This window comes from Phyllostomus discolor, chromosome 8 (genome assembly GCF_004126475.2).
Source record: "Phyllostomus discolor isolate MPI-MPIP mPhyDis1 chromosome 8, mPhyDis1.pri.v3, whole genome shotgun sequence".
Taxonomy (NCBI): domain Eukaryota; kingdom Metazoa; phylum Chordata; class Mammalia; order Chiroptera; family Phyllostomidae; genus Phyllostomus; species Phyllostomus discolor.
The window spans coordinates 107060987-107073389 of record NC_040910.2 but is presented as its reverse complement, the minus strand read 5'-3'; the positions used below and the strand labels follow the sequence as shown (position 1 = coordinate 107073389).

General features: G+C 55.5%; 2 protein-coding genes across 6 annotated transcripts in view; both read right to left on the bottom strand.

The window, feature by feature from the left end:
* Positions 1–1378: 1378 nt before the first annotated feature.
* On the bottom strand, positions 1379–8277 carry TMEM106A (transmembrane protein 106A). Of its 3 annotated transcripts, XM_028519421.2 has the most exons (9): positions 8164–8277; positions 7723–7867; positions 6523–6749; positions 5926–5989; positions 4626–4779; positions 3998–4138; positions 3839–3882; positions 3267–3320; positions 1379–2938 (listed from the first exon to the last, which is right to left on the bottom strand). In XM_028519421.2, exons 3-9 carry the CDS (start codon positions 6728–6730, stop codon positions 2818–2820), a joined length of 786 nt encoding a protein of 261 aa, XP_028375222.1. In that variant the 5' UTR covers positions 6731–6749; positions 7723–7867; positions 8164–8277; the 3' UTR covers positions 1379–2817. The 3 variants fall into 3 exon arrangements, with proteins under 3 accessions (XP_028375222.1, XP_035889860.1, XP_035889859.1); XM_036033967.1 differs by lacking the exon at positions 7723–7867 and having other exon boundaries at positions 8164–8268; XM_036033966.1 differs by lacking the exon at positions 8164–8277 and having other exon boundaries at positions 7723–8149.
* Positions 8278–8391: 114 nt separating this feature from the next.
* Positions 8392–12403, bottom strand: part of NBR1 (NBR1 autophagy cargo receptor) — a 28395-nt gene continuing 24383 nt past the window's right edge. For all 3 annotated transcript variants that reach the window (XM_036033965.1, XM_028519410.2, XM_036033964.1), the window contains one exon: positions 8392–10147. In XM_036033965.1, the coding sequence (XP_035889858.1) occupies positions 9974–10147 (174 nt within the window). In that variant the 3' untranslated portion in view covers positions 8392–9973. The remainder of the gene's footprint in view (positions 10148–12403) is intronic.

Genomic DNA, 12403 nt, shown 5'->3' with positions numbered 1-12403 from the left:
TCACAGAGGCTCATGAGCACTGACTGGCATGTGGCAATGAGGAGAGAAGGCACCAAAAGCACACAGCTTAGAGCCTGGCTCATTCTAAACCCTTTTAGGGGGAGAAGGGCTGGGCTGTCACATTTCACTTTGATTCCTCTGGCCTCAAAAGGCTTCCTGTTCTGAGACCCGCCAGCTCAGAGAGGGCTAAGTAACCTGTCCTGCCTCCTCTCTCTCTCTCTTTTCTCAGTCAACGAATTACATACAGCAGTGGTGACCCGGAGACAGAGCCCGAGACCCAGCTGGCCCTCAGTACGAAACAGATAAGCAACCCCAACTTCTCATCAGCCAGCAACGTCCCCACCCCAAACCCCACCCCGCCCTGACCCGCTCTGGAATAGGAGGCTAGCTGAGCATGAAATGTGATTGATTTCTTGCTGGAAAGGGGACCGGCCAGCTGTGGGGCTGCAAGGAGGGGAAGGGGGCAGGAAGGCCCACGAGGGGGCTGGAGAGGGGGAGAGGGTAGTGAAAGGCAAGTGTGTGCTTCTCTATGCAGAGCCAGTGGGAGAGCCTGGCCTTGGCCTCCCACATCCACAGCTCTGCCACCGGGCTTTTTCCTGGTTTTCCAATGATAGTTCTGTGGGGGCTTCAGGTGTTTCTGCCAGGAGCCACCGCCCCTGCCTCCTAGCTGATGCTTCCAGAGAGAGATACAGCCCATGGGCCAGGAGGGGTTGCCTCCCGCCAGAGCAGGTGGGGGCAGCAGCAGGAAGAGGTGGCAGACAGGGGACCCCACCCCCCAAGTCCAGTGGGACATCTGGCCCATGGAAGGCATTCGGCTGTTGAAAGGCAGGAATGGAGAGGCAGAGCTCAGCATGCAGGGGAGCTGCAGCCTCAGGCACAGGGCGCCTGGCGCTGGAAGGGAGGGAAACTGGCGGCCCACGGAAATGCACAGGGCTCTTCTGGGCCCCGGCCTGGGCCTGTTGGGCAAGCAGAGACAGCCGGGAGGCTTGAGGCCCAGGCGGCCCCCTCTGCCAGCCGGGACTAGCCAGCACACCTCGGTCCTGTTCTCGTGGCCCACACAGCAGTGCCTTCCGTCAGGCCAAAGGAGCGTCTTGGCGCAGTGCTTCCTGCGGGGAGCAGCTGGGGGCGGGGGGGTGGGGGACACAGAACGGAACTCAAGTTAGAAGGGACCGACCTTGGAGGTAAACAGTGGGAGAGAGAGAGAGAGCACGCTCCCTGGGAGCCATCCCTCTGAGGCCAGAAAGACAGGACACATCACGAAGGGGCTCGGGCTGGGGAAGGGGCCTGGGCGCCCACCGGGATGTGGCGAGCAGGCTCACAGGGGACTGACTGGTCCACCAGCCCTAACCCCTCCCACTCGCAGGAGACTTTTTCTGTAAACATTGTTAAGGATAGTTTATTGACTACAGTATAAATCTTTACATTTGGTGACGGACACTCAGCGGAAGCTCCAGCCTGGCTTCCCCGGACTCCTGTGCTCGGGCCGGCACCGCCCTGAGCCCGGGGCCTAGACTTCAAAGCGTGGAGACACGCAGCACAGCCTCCTTCCCCCCTGTTGTCCCAGCCAGCGGGCCGGTTGGCCACCGGGCTGCCACCAGTCCCCCCTCCATCCATCCTACTCCCAAAGTTCAGCTTTCCCCGCCACCTAAGCGCATCTCTCTGCTGTCTGATAAGACCTTCGTGAGCAAACACCATTTCTGCTCAGCTGGAGAGGGGAAGCCGCCCCTGCTCGGAGCCCCGTGGGGCCTGGAGTCCCTGGAGCTTAGTTTCGGCTGAGTGACAGCAGAGAGCGGGGAGGGGTCTAGACACAACCCTCCTGATGAGCCGCTCCAGGCGGCCAATGGCCAAAGGGAAGCAGCCGCTGGCGGCGGGTGCTGGTGCGGCAGAGCCCAGCCGCTTGGCTGGGTACTGCCCGCCCCACCGCTGCCCCCTTCCGGGGGGGGCAGCAGCCAGGCCGCTGCTCGGCTGGCTGCACCTACTCACACAGGCTCTCCTTCAATAAATACTTCTTCTTTCCCCCAATAAATACCTTTAAAAACAACTCTGGCTTTGCCTGGTTTTCCCACGTGGGCCCCAGGGGTGTCGGGTACCTCCTTCCCCTCCCCTCCCCCTCTGCTCCTGCTATGAAGAGAATAATAAAACTGCTTTATGGAGAGAAGCTTGAGCGGCTGCCTTCCCAGGAACGGGACGGCCTTGAAGCAGGGAGGACGCAGACCGAAAGGGCCTTGGCCGACCCAGCTGGCAGACGGGCAGGGGACAAGCGCCCGGAGAGCAGCAGACCATCGCCATCACGTTGCCACACGGCCACGGCCGGGAGGCACGGGAGAGCCCGTGTGTGCCCTAAGAGACCCTGGAGACAGATCTGAATGCCCCCCCACCGAGGTGCTTCCCGATCACTAGGTGGAGAACCTGGAAAGAACTCATGTCTCTGAAGCCAGAGAAAAGGAAGGCTTCCTCCACACCGAGGCAGGAGGGGAGACCAGGCCCCAGGAGCTGGGCGGCTCAGGCGCTCGGACGGGAGGGGGCAGGCGCCGCTGCGGGGCCTCGGAGGAAACACCGGCGCAGACCTTTCTCCAGACGGCCGGAGGGGAAAGGCCGGCGGCAGCCCCTAGCGGACCCGGGACTCCGTGCCCGTGGAAGTCAGAGGCCGCTGCTGTGCGTGTGCGGAGTTAACTTCCTGTGCTACGGGGGGGACAGTGGGGGGCACGTGGGAGGGCAGGACAGAGCAGTCACTGGAGTCCTTGGCTGGTCACCGCAGTGCTGTGAGAGACTCGGGCCAGGCTGGCAGGCGCCTGGAGTTTGGGGACAGCAGACAGGTCACGGCGGGTGTGGCACGAGCGAGTGGGGCGCCGACATGTTCCCCCGGCAGTCCACGTACTCGTAGCTCTGGAAGACCAGCTGCTCCGAATGGCTCAGGTAGGTGCAGGTCAAGGTGCCCCTGGAGAGGAAGCAGGCCGGGTTGCCGCGCCTGGGAGGGACAGCCAGGCTCCCTCGGATGCCCGCTCCCCTTGCTGTGGGCCCCCACTCTGCCGAGGCCTCTGGGGTCACCGCCCCACCTGTGCTCCGGGTGCTCCAAACAGCTCTGTGGCTGCCACACCAACAGTCCATTACGGAGGTGGGGCCTAGAGAAGGGGCTGGACCTGCTGTTCCCAAGAACAGACTCAGGGGGTCGGCCTGGACGACTCTCCTCTCACAAGGGGGCGCCGGGGAGTCAGCATGGAGTCAGAAGCCAGAGAGGGGACACCGGGGCTGGGAGCAGTACTTACTGGATGTGCAAAAGCACGTGGTGGACATTGATTTTCTGCCAGCTACAGATTTTGCTGAGAGAGAGAGAGGGAAACACACTGGACCGAGTTTCACACTGAGCAGCCTATCAGAAGCTTAGAGACCCGAGGGTCCCACCCTCCTCATCTCCTCGGCCCCTGTCCATCAGGGGCCCAAAATGCCACTCCAGCCTGTCCCCTCTCCCTAAGGTGAGTGTGTCACCCTTGCTGCAGTATCACTCCTCTGACCCCCACCCACCCGCTTGGCCCTGGCCCAGGCCTAGGCAGGCTCCTCCCGCAGCAGAAAACAAAACATTTATCCTTCTCAGCAATTCAGGCGGGGGAGCCTAGGGTCACAGATTGTAAGGATTAACCAAACTCGAGGCTGTTTTGCATTACAATCTAGGTCCAAACAGGCGGAGGGTGGGGATCCTGAGTCACGGGAGCTCCAGCCACGTGCGCAGGCCAAATGCTGGCTGCGGGGTTTGTGAGGCAATTGGGGAATCTGGTGGGGGTTAAAGCTAGGTTTGCAGCCAGAAAAGGGGCCGAGGGAGAAGAGAGTGAGGTACACTCACTATGTGTTTTCATCCTGGATCTTGTTGGCTACTCCGTAAAAAACCTGTCAACCAAACAGGCACAGGGTGAGCCCCCACTCTGGCCACCGCCCCCTTCCCACCGCCGCACACAAGCATCCACACACCTGGGGGCAGGGCTGGCCGGGGAGAGGGAGTCACCTGTTCACTGGCCAAAGGGCCGACGTGCAGGAGGAGGCTGCTGGAGCCCCGCCCCACCACGACGGCCAGATGCAGGACCTCAGTGGTGAGCTGGGTCACCGTGATGGGGTAGTAGTTACTATTGGAGATGTTCAAGACATTCTGGCGGATGGAGACAAGGGAAGGGAAGGGTGACGGTGGCCGCACTTGCAAAGGGGAAGTCAAACAGTTTCATAATCCCCAGCCTGGAGGAGCTCCAGCCCCACCCCCGGATGAGCCTCGGCTGCTGAGGGCCAGTATCCCCCCCCCCCACTGCAGGGGGCTCTTAACAGCGAGAGGTCCCTTGAACTAAAACATTAAGCTGCCTCAGGACCCAGTCTCAGCCCACCCACCCAGGGAGTCAGAGGCACGCCACCACACCCCCACAACACCCCGTGATTTATTTCTGGGGCCCTGACTCTGACTCCTCGCTGTGGACAGTCTCCATCCTACACAGTCTGATATGGGGCTTGGAGCTGCCCCTGCTTTTCCTCGGCTTTCCGCCTCCCCCTCTGGGGGCCCAGGGCCACAACAGTGGACGAGGGCCACAGAGGCAGACTGCTGGGAAGGCGGGGTGGGAGCCTGGGGGCGCAGGCAGGCGCCCACCCACCGTTATGTTGAGGTGGATGTCAGTCTTGTCCAAGGCCACGGTGGAGGAGCTGAGGCCCGCGGGCTGCAGGGCGATGGAGCGGGGAAACAGGAAAAACACAACGAGGGCGGCGGTCACGAGGCAGATGAGCACCGCCAGGAACACGGACAGCTTCCTGCGGGAGAGCGGGAGCCGGGGGGGGGGGGGGGAGTCTGAACCCCAAGGAGACTCAGGCAGGGGGCGTGCAGACACTCCTCCCCACACACAAGGCCCTCCTCTGCACCCTGCCCCCAAAATGTGTATGTAGCGCGCCCCGGAGGCGGAGGACCAGCCTACACGCCGACGTGGCCCGGAGCAGTCAGGAGCACAGGACTGCGGGCAGACGGCGTGGCTTCCACGCCCGGCTTTCTGTGCCCACTGGGCCGGCAGTCCCGAGCAACCCTAAGCCTCGGTTTCCTCGTCTGTAACATGGAGATAACTGTACCTGCCTCACAGAATTGGATATAAACTAACGCATGAAAAGAGCGCTAATCCCAGGCCCTGGCACATAACTAAAGCTAAACAAATGCTCGTCATGACCACTGGAGAAAAGTTAGTCCACGTGAACTTTGAGAGTTCTGAATATTCAGAACAGGACACCACCTGTCCATCTAATTTAAAAAACGAGACATGCATTCAAGAAATCGCACCTTGTAAGTACCACGAGAAGGACGCTGCTGCGCTCAGATTCTGGTATAACTGTGGGGGGGGGGGTGCTGGCTCCCAGGTGGAAGCTGAGGACCCGGGGCAGACGTGTTAGGGGCCCATGTCAAATGGACCCAGATGATAATCAGGGTCACGACCCCGGCCCCCGTGGAACTCGGGGCTGCCTCTGAGGTTCTGAGGTGTCTCGGAACAGGGAGCACCTGGTTTTCTATGGCTACTGGGAAGAGAACGAGCAGCAAGAACCGTCACAGCAAGGGAAGCTCTTCGGAAAAAGAACTTCCCCAAACCACCTGCAGCCAGGGCCACACCCCCCCCCCCTTCCTGGAAGGACTCGCGGGGTCAAGAGGTCCTCTCCGTCTTTGAAAGGGAGCCATGCTCCCTTCTGGGAGGCAGTGATGCTCGTGAGAAGGACACCGAGTAGCATTTTGTGCCCTGGATTGCTTAAGTCGGGAAAATCTATGGAAACGGGGCAAGTACATCTGGGCCCAATGAGGCTAGGGCTCTTTAAGGGGAGAACTAATGGAGAAAAACTGGGGGAGGCAGACAGAGGAGACAAAGAGGAACAGCCCCCCTGGGCAATGGCCCGTGGAGCTGAGGGGCAAGAAGAGGGGCTTACGTGTGCCTGGGCTTCAGCCTCTGGTCCCCATAGGGGATGAGGGCCACCAGCTGCTTTTCTAGCTCTGCAGACAGAAAGAAGTGAGAGGGAGGGCCAAGAAGCACCCATGAGAAATGTTTCCTGGGCCAGCCTGCCTGCCAGAAGCCCCCCTGCCACCCAAACCCACAGAGGGACGGCAGAAGCACGCCACCTCTGCCCCGGGGCAGGCCTGGGAGCACTGGGGTGTGCCGCTGAAGCTGGCAGCTCAGTTTTGCCATCTCTAGCATGAAAGCAAGCTTTTCATAAACAGATGCAAAGAACCTCCGCAAACCACCAGCAAATCAGAGCCTAGCTTCTTTGGAGAAGTCATCTGTAGCCTCCTGAACCCTGGGGCACGCTGTTGCTAAGGGAGCAGAGAGGCTGGGAACCCCCTGGGGCTAGGGAGCACCACCGAGGCAGGAGGGGTTCACATCTCCCTGGCCAGCCTGAAACTGGGGGACCAAGAGCTGGGAGACCCAGTCCCATTCGAGGAGTCTCAGAGACACCTGACTGGAGGCCAGCTGACTGCTAAGAGCGTTCCCTGGATCCAGGCTACTTCCAGAGACTCGAGCCACTCACCTCGAGGGATCTCCCCACTGCCCTGGCAGGTGGGACAAGTCACAAAGCTGGCGCGAGCAGCCCTCTCACAAGACGCACAGGAGGAAAACAATTTGCTGCTGCCGTGGCTGGCGCATCTGGCAGCCTTGCTGACGATGGCCGCGGCGGGGCGTAGGATCGGCTTGTTTTCATCCTCCCGGGAGCCCAGCTGGGAGAACGCCTCACCCATCGTCCAGGGGGCTTTCTCGCTAACGAGAAAAGAACCAAGTTCAGGGCTAAGCTTGTTAGCACTGATGCTGAATGTTACTCTGGAGTAATGTTACTCTTTTAGGTTCTCAAGGGTTCCAGCACGTTTTCACCAAGTTCAAGCCTAAGGAGAAGCTAGGGTATGGAAAATCGAGCAGTTACACTGGACTCTCAGGTTAGAAATCTCAATGCATTTCAACCCCTTTCATTACTGTAGGAGAGCTCAATCTGCCTACAGGAAGGAAAAGAAAAGCAGAAGTTATCTGACTTTCAGGGACTTTTGTAAGTGAATGGCAGAGCACTTATTTTTTGTTTTCCCCTCGGGAAAGTTGCTGAGCAGTCCTTTACTTCAAGGGAAGGAAGCCAGATAGGGCAGGGGAAGGAAGTCAGTCCAGTCCCCTTTTTCCAGGCAAGAACAGGACCCTAAAGAGGTCTTCCCAGCCCAGGTATGGGAGGAAAGCTTGCACTTCTGAGCCTGGGCAGGTGTAGGCTTTAATAGGAAGGCAGAGATTCGCTGAAACACGAGAAAGGAGACGAGGATGGCCACAGGTGCGGCTAAGAACTGTAAGACAACCCTGGAAGCGAGCACAAATCTCTTCCTTGCTGCTTTTCGAGGTGGGGTAGCAAAGAATGCCTTGGGGCAGGTGGTTGCAATGTCAGGGCCTCCCCTTCAGTAGGAAAGGCCAAGGTTAAATCCAGGTTCTTTCCCCCCAAACTCAAGAGTGGTGGCAGAGTGAGTGGGTGAGGAGAGCCGCGGCACTCAGACCTTCCCAGGCTAAAATAAAGGGAGTGGCCCCGGCTGGGTAGCTCCGTTGGTCAGAGCACTGCCTTGCTGTGGGTTTGATCCCCAGTCAGGGCACATGTAAGAAACAACCAATGAATAAATAAGTGGAACAACAAATCGATGTTTCTCTTATCTTCCTGTCTCCCTTTCTCTCTCTCTAAAATCAATAAATGAAATAAAGGGAGCCTCACCTGGTTCAGGTCTGGGATGCCGGCCTCCTCCCAGCTGCAAGAGCAGATTTGGGACTGTGTCGTTGGGGAGGAAGGCCTGCTGGGCAGGGCGGTCCGAGGAGCCAGGGCTGGGGCTGGCCAGGGCGACCGGGCCCCTTCGGCAGTCCTGGGGACCCAATGCATCGCGTTGGAGGGAGCGGAGAGCAGCGACGACCCTCGCCTCCCGGAGGACCAAGCTGCTTCCCACCCTACTCTGGGGCCGGCCACACGCCGGGGTGGGGGTGGGGATGAGGGTGAGGAGCTGACGGCGAGGCTGAAATTTCATTGAGGGAGGGAATTTCACGTCCCACCACAGGGGCCGTTAGTCGCGTTTGGTTGCCGTGTGCGCCTGTGTGCTGGGCCAGGAGGCACGGAAGGGACATTGGCCCTTGCCTCCCAAAGAGAAAGAAGGGAGCGCCTTACCCCTAGGCCACACGGGGGCAGAACCGGTTGCCAGCAGAATCGAAAGAGCCTGCGGGAGCCGGGCCCCTGCCCCGAGCTTTGACTCGGAGCCTCGGGAAGCCCCGCCCCGGCCCTTCCGGCCCTGCCCCCTCAGACAGGCGCCCGCCCCTCTCTGGACAGGCTCACGGCTCTTCAAAGGTCGCTCAGGCCCCGGACGCTGCTTCCGGAAGGACCAGCCAATCCAGGTGGGAGTTTCAAAGAACCTTTATTTCACCATTTTTTCCAGCAGTTATGTACAAGTACAACGGGGTGGACAGCCGGACCCGGGCGCCCCCCGGATCCCGACAATGCAACGCAGGAGGCCGACACGGGTCCCGCCCCCCATCAACGCAGTTACACACACCCTGCCGCTCAGTCTCTACCCAGAAGCCCGGAGAAAAACGTTTTAAATAATGAACAGCCCGTTTGGTTTGCGTTCTGAATCCTAGCTTATTAATTAGCATTCGAGAGTTATACTGCAAATAAACATCATTATGGCTAATGATTAAAATCATTCATTATAAATACCAACCAGGTTAAATAACACTATTTTACTATCCCCCCCCCCCCCCTTCGGGCTGGGGTGAGATTCTTGTTTTTCTTGGAGTCATTTTCATGGAGATATCTTTTAGTGTTTTTTTTGGTAATCTCTTTCTTGACCAACTGTAGCCGAGACTCTTCTGAAAACAGTGAGGACCTGCACCCCGGGAAGCAAGCTCTCCCCCACTCACCCTGGGGTTAAACCAGAACTCTTCCAGTGTTTGCCCCCAGCCAGGTTTCGCAAAGCACCAGCCTCCTCTCCCTGTCCCAGCTCCCTGGGGTGGGCACCCTCGAACAGATCTCACACATCCAGGAGGCCGTCGGGCTTTCCTGTGCCTCACGCACACCTTCGTGCCCACCCCCGAACTTTCCTGAGATCAGCACGGGAGCCTTGCCTTTCCCCTCCCCCCCGCTACTGTAAATAAGATCTGCTCTGATGTAAGAAAAAAGGTGACTGTTAAATTTACTTTTAATAGTTTTTTTCTTTCCTCTATAGGATTAGCAAAATATTTCACACTACCTAATTTCTTCTCCCTTAAATAAAAGAAAAACGTATGCAAGCTTACAACAGACACTGCTCAAAAGGTGCTGGTGGTTTAATTAGTAGCATACTACCAATACCTCCCCCTTTCACTGCGGTGCAGAGACCCAGAGAGTAGATATTATTAAGTTCTCCAGCGGGCTCTGTAGAAAACAGCAGTGCCAACTCCTACGTCTCGCAGGGAAACGGCTTTCTGACAGCGAGAGAAGAGAATCACTCCTATCGTGCTCTGGGCATCATTTCAGCACCACGTAACTACGAGGCCTGGGGTCGGGTAAAGAAATTCTGAGTAATTCTTGAAAACAACTTTCAGGGTTAATTTCTTTTAAAAACTGACATTAACATATAACCCCATAAAAACATCCACGTTAACCAAGAAAAATACTCAACTTCAATACAAGCAGAAAGAAAAACGGTTGTCTAGGAAGTTCAAGGTGTACTCTTCAACGCACTGAATGGAGAAAGGAGCTCTATTCCAAATCAACTGGAAAGCGGTCCCCCTACCGCTCACCCCATGTCTGGAGTGAGAACACGTTCTGGTCTTCCATTTGCTCCAGAAAATGCTGTCACGCAGGTACTGTCTGGACAATTCGGTGATGGGCTCTACACAGCTTCATCAGATTGAAAATAAGCAAGGGCTTCTCCCCCACACCCCAACGACAACATGGATCGTCTCTGAGCAGCAGGCAAGGTTATTTAATGCACGGTCACTCAGTAGCGGTGGCTGTACCAGTCGTTGTTGTTGACCTGGAGGAGCTCCGTCACAACCTGCAGGATGTTGAAATTGTGTTTCTTCAGCAGCCTCAGGTTCAGCTGCCTGTCACAGAATCCCATTTCAAAGAGATGAGCCATCAGGGCTGCTGTCTGGTCTTCAGAAACTACCGGCTGTGTGGAGTCAAGAAAAGCAGAATAACATTTTCTATATAATTTATGTGTTTATCTTTTAAGTCATACTAATCTTTCCAGACTTATTCGAAATATTAGGTGAGATGCAAGGGAATGGCACTCCTGTCCGCACGCTACGGACGGGCCGTTGGGGGGCAGAACGGGGAGGCCCTGTTTTGTAGAAGGTAAGAGTTGTTCTCCATGGGCCACTAATGGACTGTCCTCAGAGCTAGGAGGAGCAGGCCTCAGAGGGGACTTTTAGGAGGAAGTATTCTCTGGCCAGATGAAGGAAAGGATGCAAACGAGCTCTGGAAGCCCTATGAAATCAAAGGTGATTGTGAGGATGGGACAAATACAAGCAGAAGAAGAGACTGTTACTGGAAGTTGGCATGGGGAATTTAGTCAGATATGCACAAGAGCTGGACAAAACACTGCCTGCAAAATTACATCCTAGGTTACCTTCTAGATTTTTACTCTCCAATTGTTACTATTAATTGTTAATCTAATAATTGTTGTATTATTATTTTCATTGAAGCGATCCAGGTAAGAGGGAGCTAACATTCATTCACTCCCTCTCTGGACCAATCGTTGTGGCAGACGCAACCGTCTTAAATCCTCCTGATACTTGGGACACCGGACTCCTACCATGTGCGCACTAACTGTACTGAGTATCACTTCCCCTTCTTTATGAACATGGAGTTACAGAAGACTTCCTATTTTGCAGGGTTATGACAGTATTAAGATAAAAAAGTGTGTAAGTGTGTTAAACACAGTCTCCGTCATTTCTCTCTACATGGAAATCACTGTTCCCTTCTTCCCTCTTATTCCAGAATTATCCATCCTTCTCGACAAACCGATTCTCCCAAGTGTACTGTGCTTTCTATTTCATTACCTCTAGCTCAGAAATCTTTTTGTTAATTCTCCTCTCATCTTGACTGTTAATGTCCTTCGCTACTGGCTTGCCCATCTTTAAAAATGTTTCCCTCTGACTTACATATCCAAGCTTTCACTCTCTTTTTCCCTTTGTGATACAGTATTTTTTTAAAATTACTGATTTTTAGAGAGGAAGGAGAAAGAGAAACACTGATTTGTTGTTCCCCTTATTCATTCAATCACTCATTGGTTAATTCTTGTACGTGGCCTGAATGGGAATCAAACCTGCAGCCTTGCTGTATAGGGATGATGCTCTAATCAACTGAGCTACTGAGCGAGTTGGGCGAGCAATCCAGCTACTTTAAAGCGAGGCATTCTTGCACCGTCCAAGTCCTCTCCCCCTGTTCACATTCCTGACGCTGCTGGCCATGTCCTCCTCATTAAGGCCCCCTTTCCTAAGCTCCAGCACAGAGCTCTCTTCTCATTTGCCTCCAAGTTCTCAGACTTTCCTTTGAAGGGGCCCTCCTTCTTTCCATGATCCTTAAAGGCTGCTTCTTGCTTTCCCCATTATTCCTGGAAAATCTCATCCAATCACATGGCTCCTGCTATAACCTGTATGCAAATGACTCTCTCCAGGCCAAATCTCGCCCATGACCCAGATGTACATACCCAACTGCACCCTGGATAACTCCACCTGGATGTGCCTCAAATTCAGCACTGCCCAAACGGACCTAATTTTCTCTTCCTCCTGCCCAAGTATATTCTTCCTGCACATCCTCTCTTAATGAATGGTACTACTGATCGCCTAAATCAGAAACTTGGGATTTAACCTTGACTTCTAGCCATTTAATCACAGTCTCCAAGTTCTGCCATTTCTGTCTGCTTCTCTCCTACTCTTCTCTTCCACCCACACATGGATTCTCAAATAGACTTCCCAGTTCCACCAGCCTCCACACCAGAATAACTTTACAACGAACAAATCTGATGTTAACTACTTCCCTAAAACCCTTCAATGGCTCCTCCCACTAGTGTTAAAATAAACTCCAAACCACTTAACACAACATCTGCTTGTGTAGCTAAGGTCTTTTCTTACTCTTCCTAGCCCACATTCACCTTCCGGACTCACACTTCCAAGTCTTTTTACATGCTGCTCTCGGGCTACAATGCCCTTCCTACTTCTCTTTCCTGGCAAACACTTCTTTTCTTCCTTTAGAACTTGGTTCGAGCATCATCTACCAGGAAGCCTTCCCTGCACCGGCCCAGCGGCCCACACCGGGCTGAGAACAGCAGCGGCTGTCAAGAACACCAACACAGCATCTTACACTCTGCTGTAAGCGCCTGCTTACCTCACCTGTTTCCCAGGTGAGGGAAACACCTCCCCAG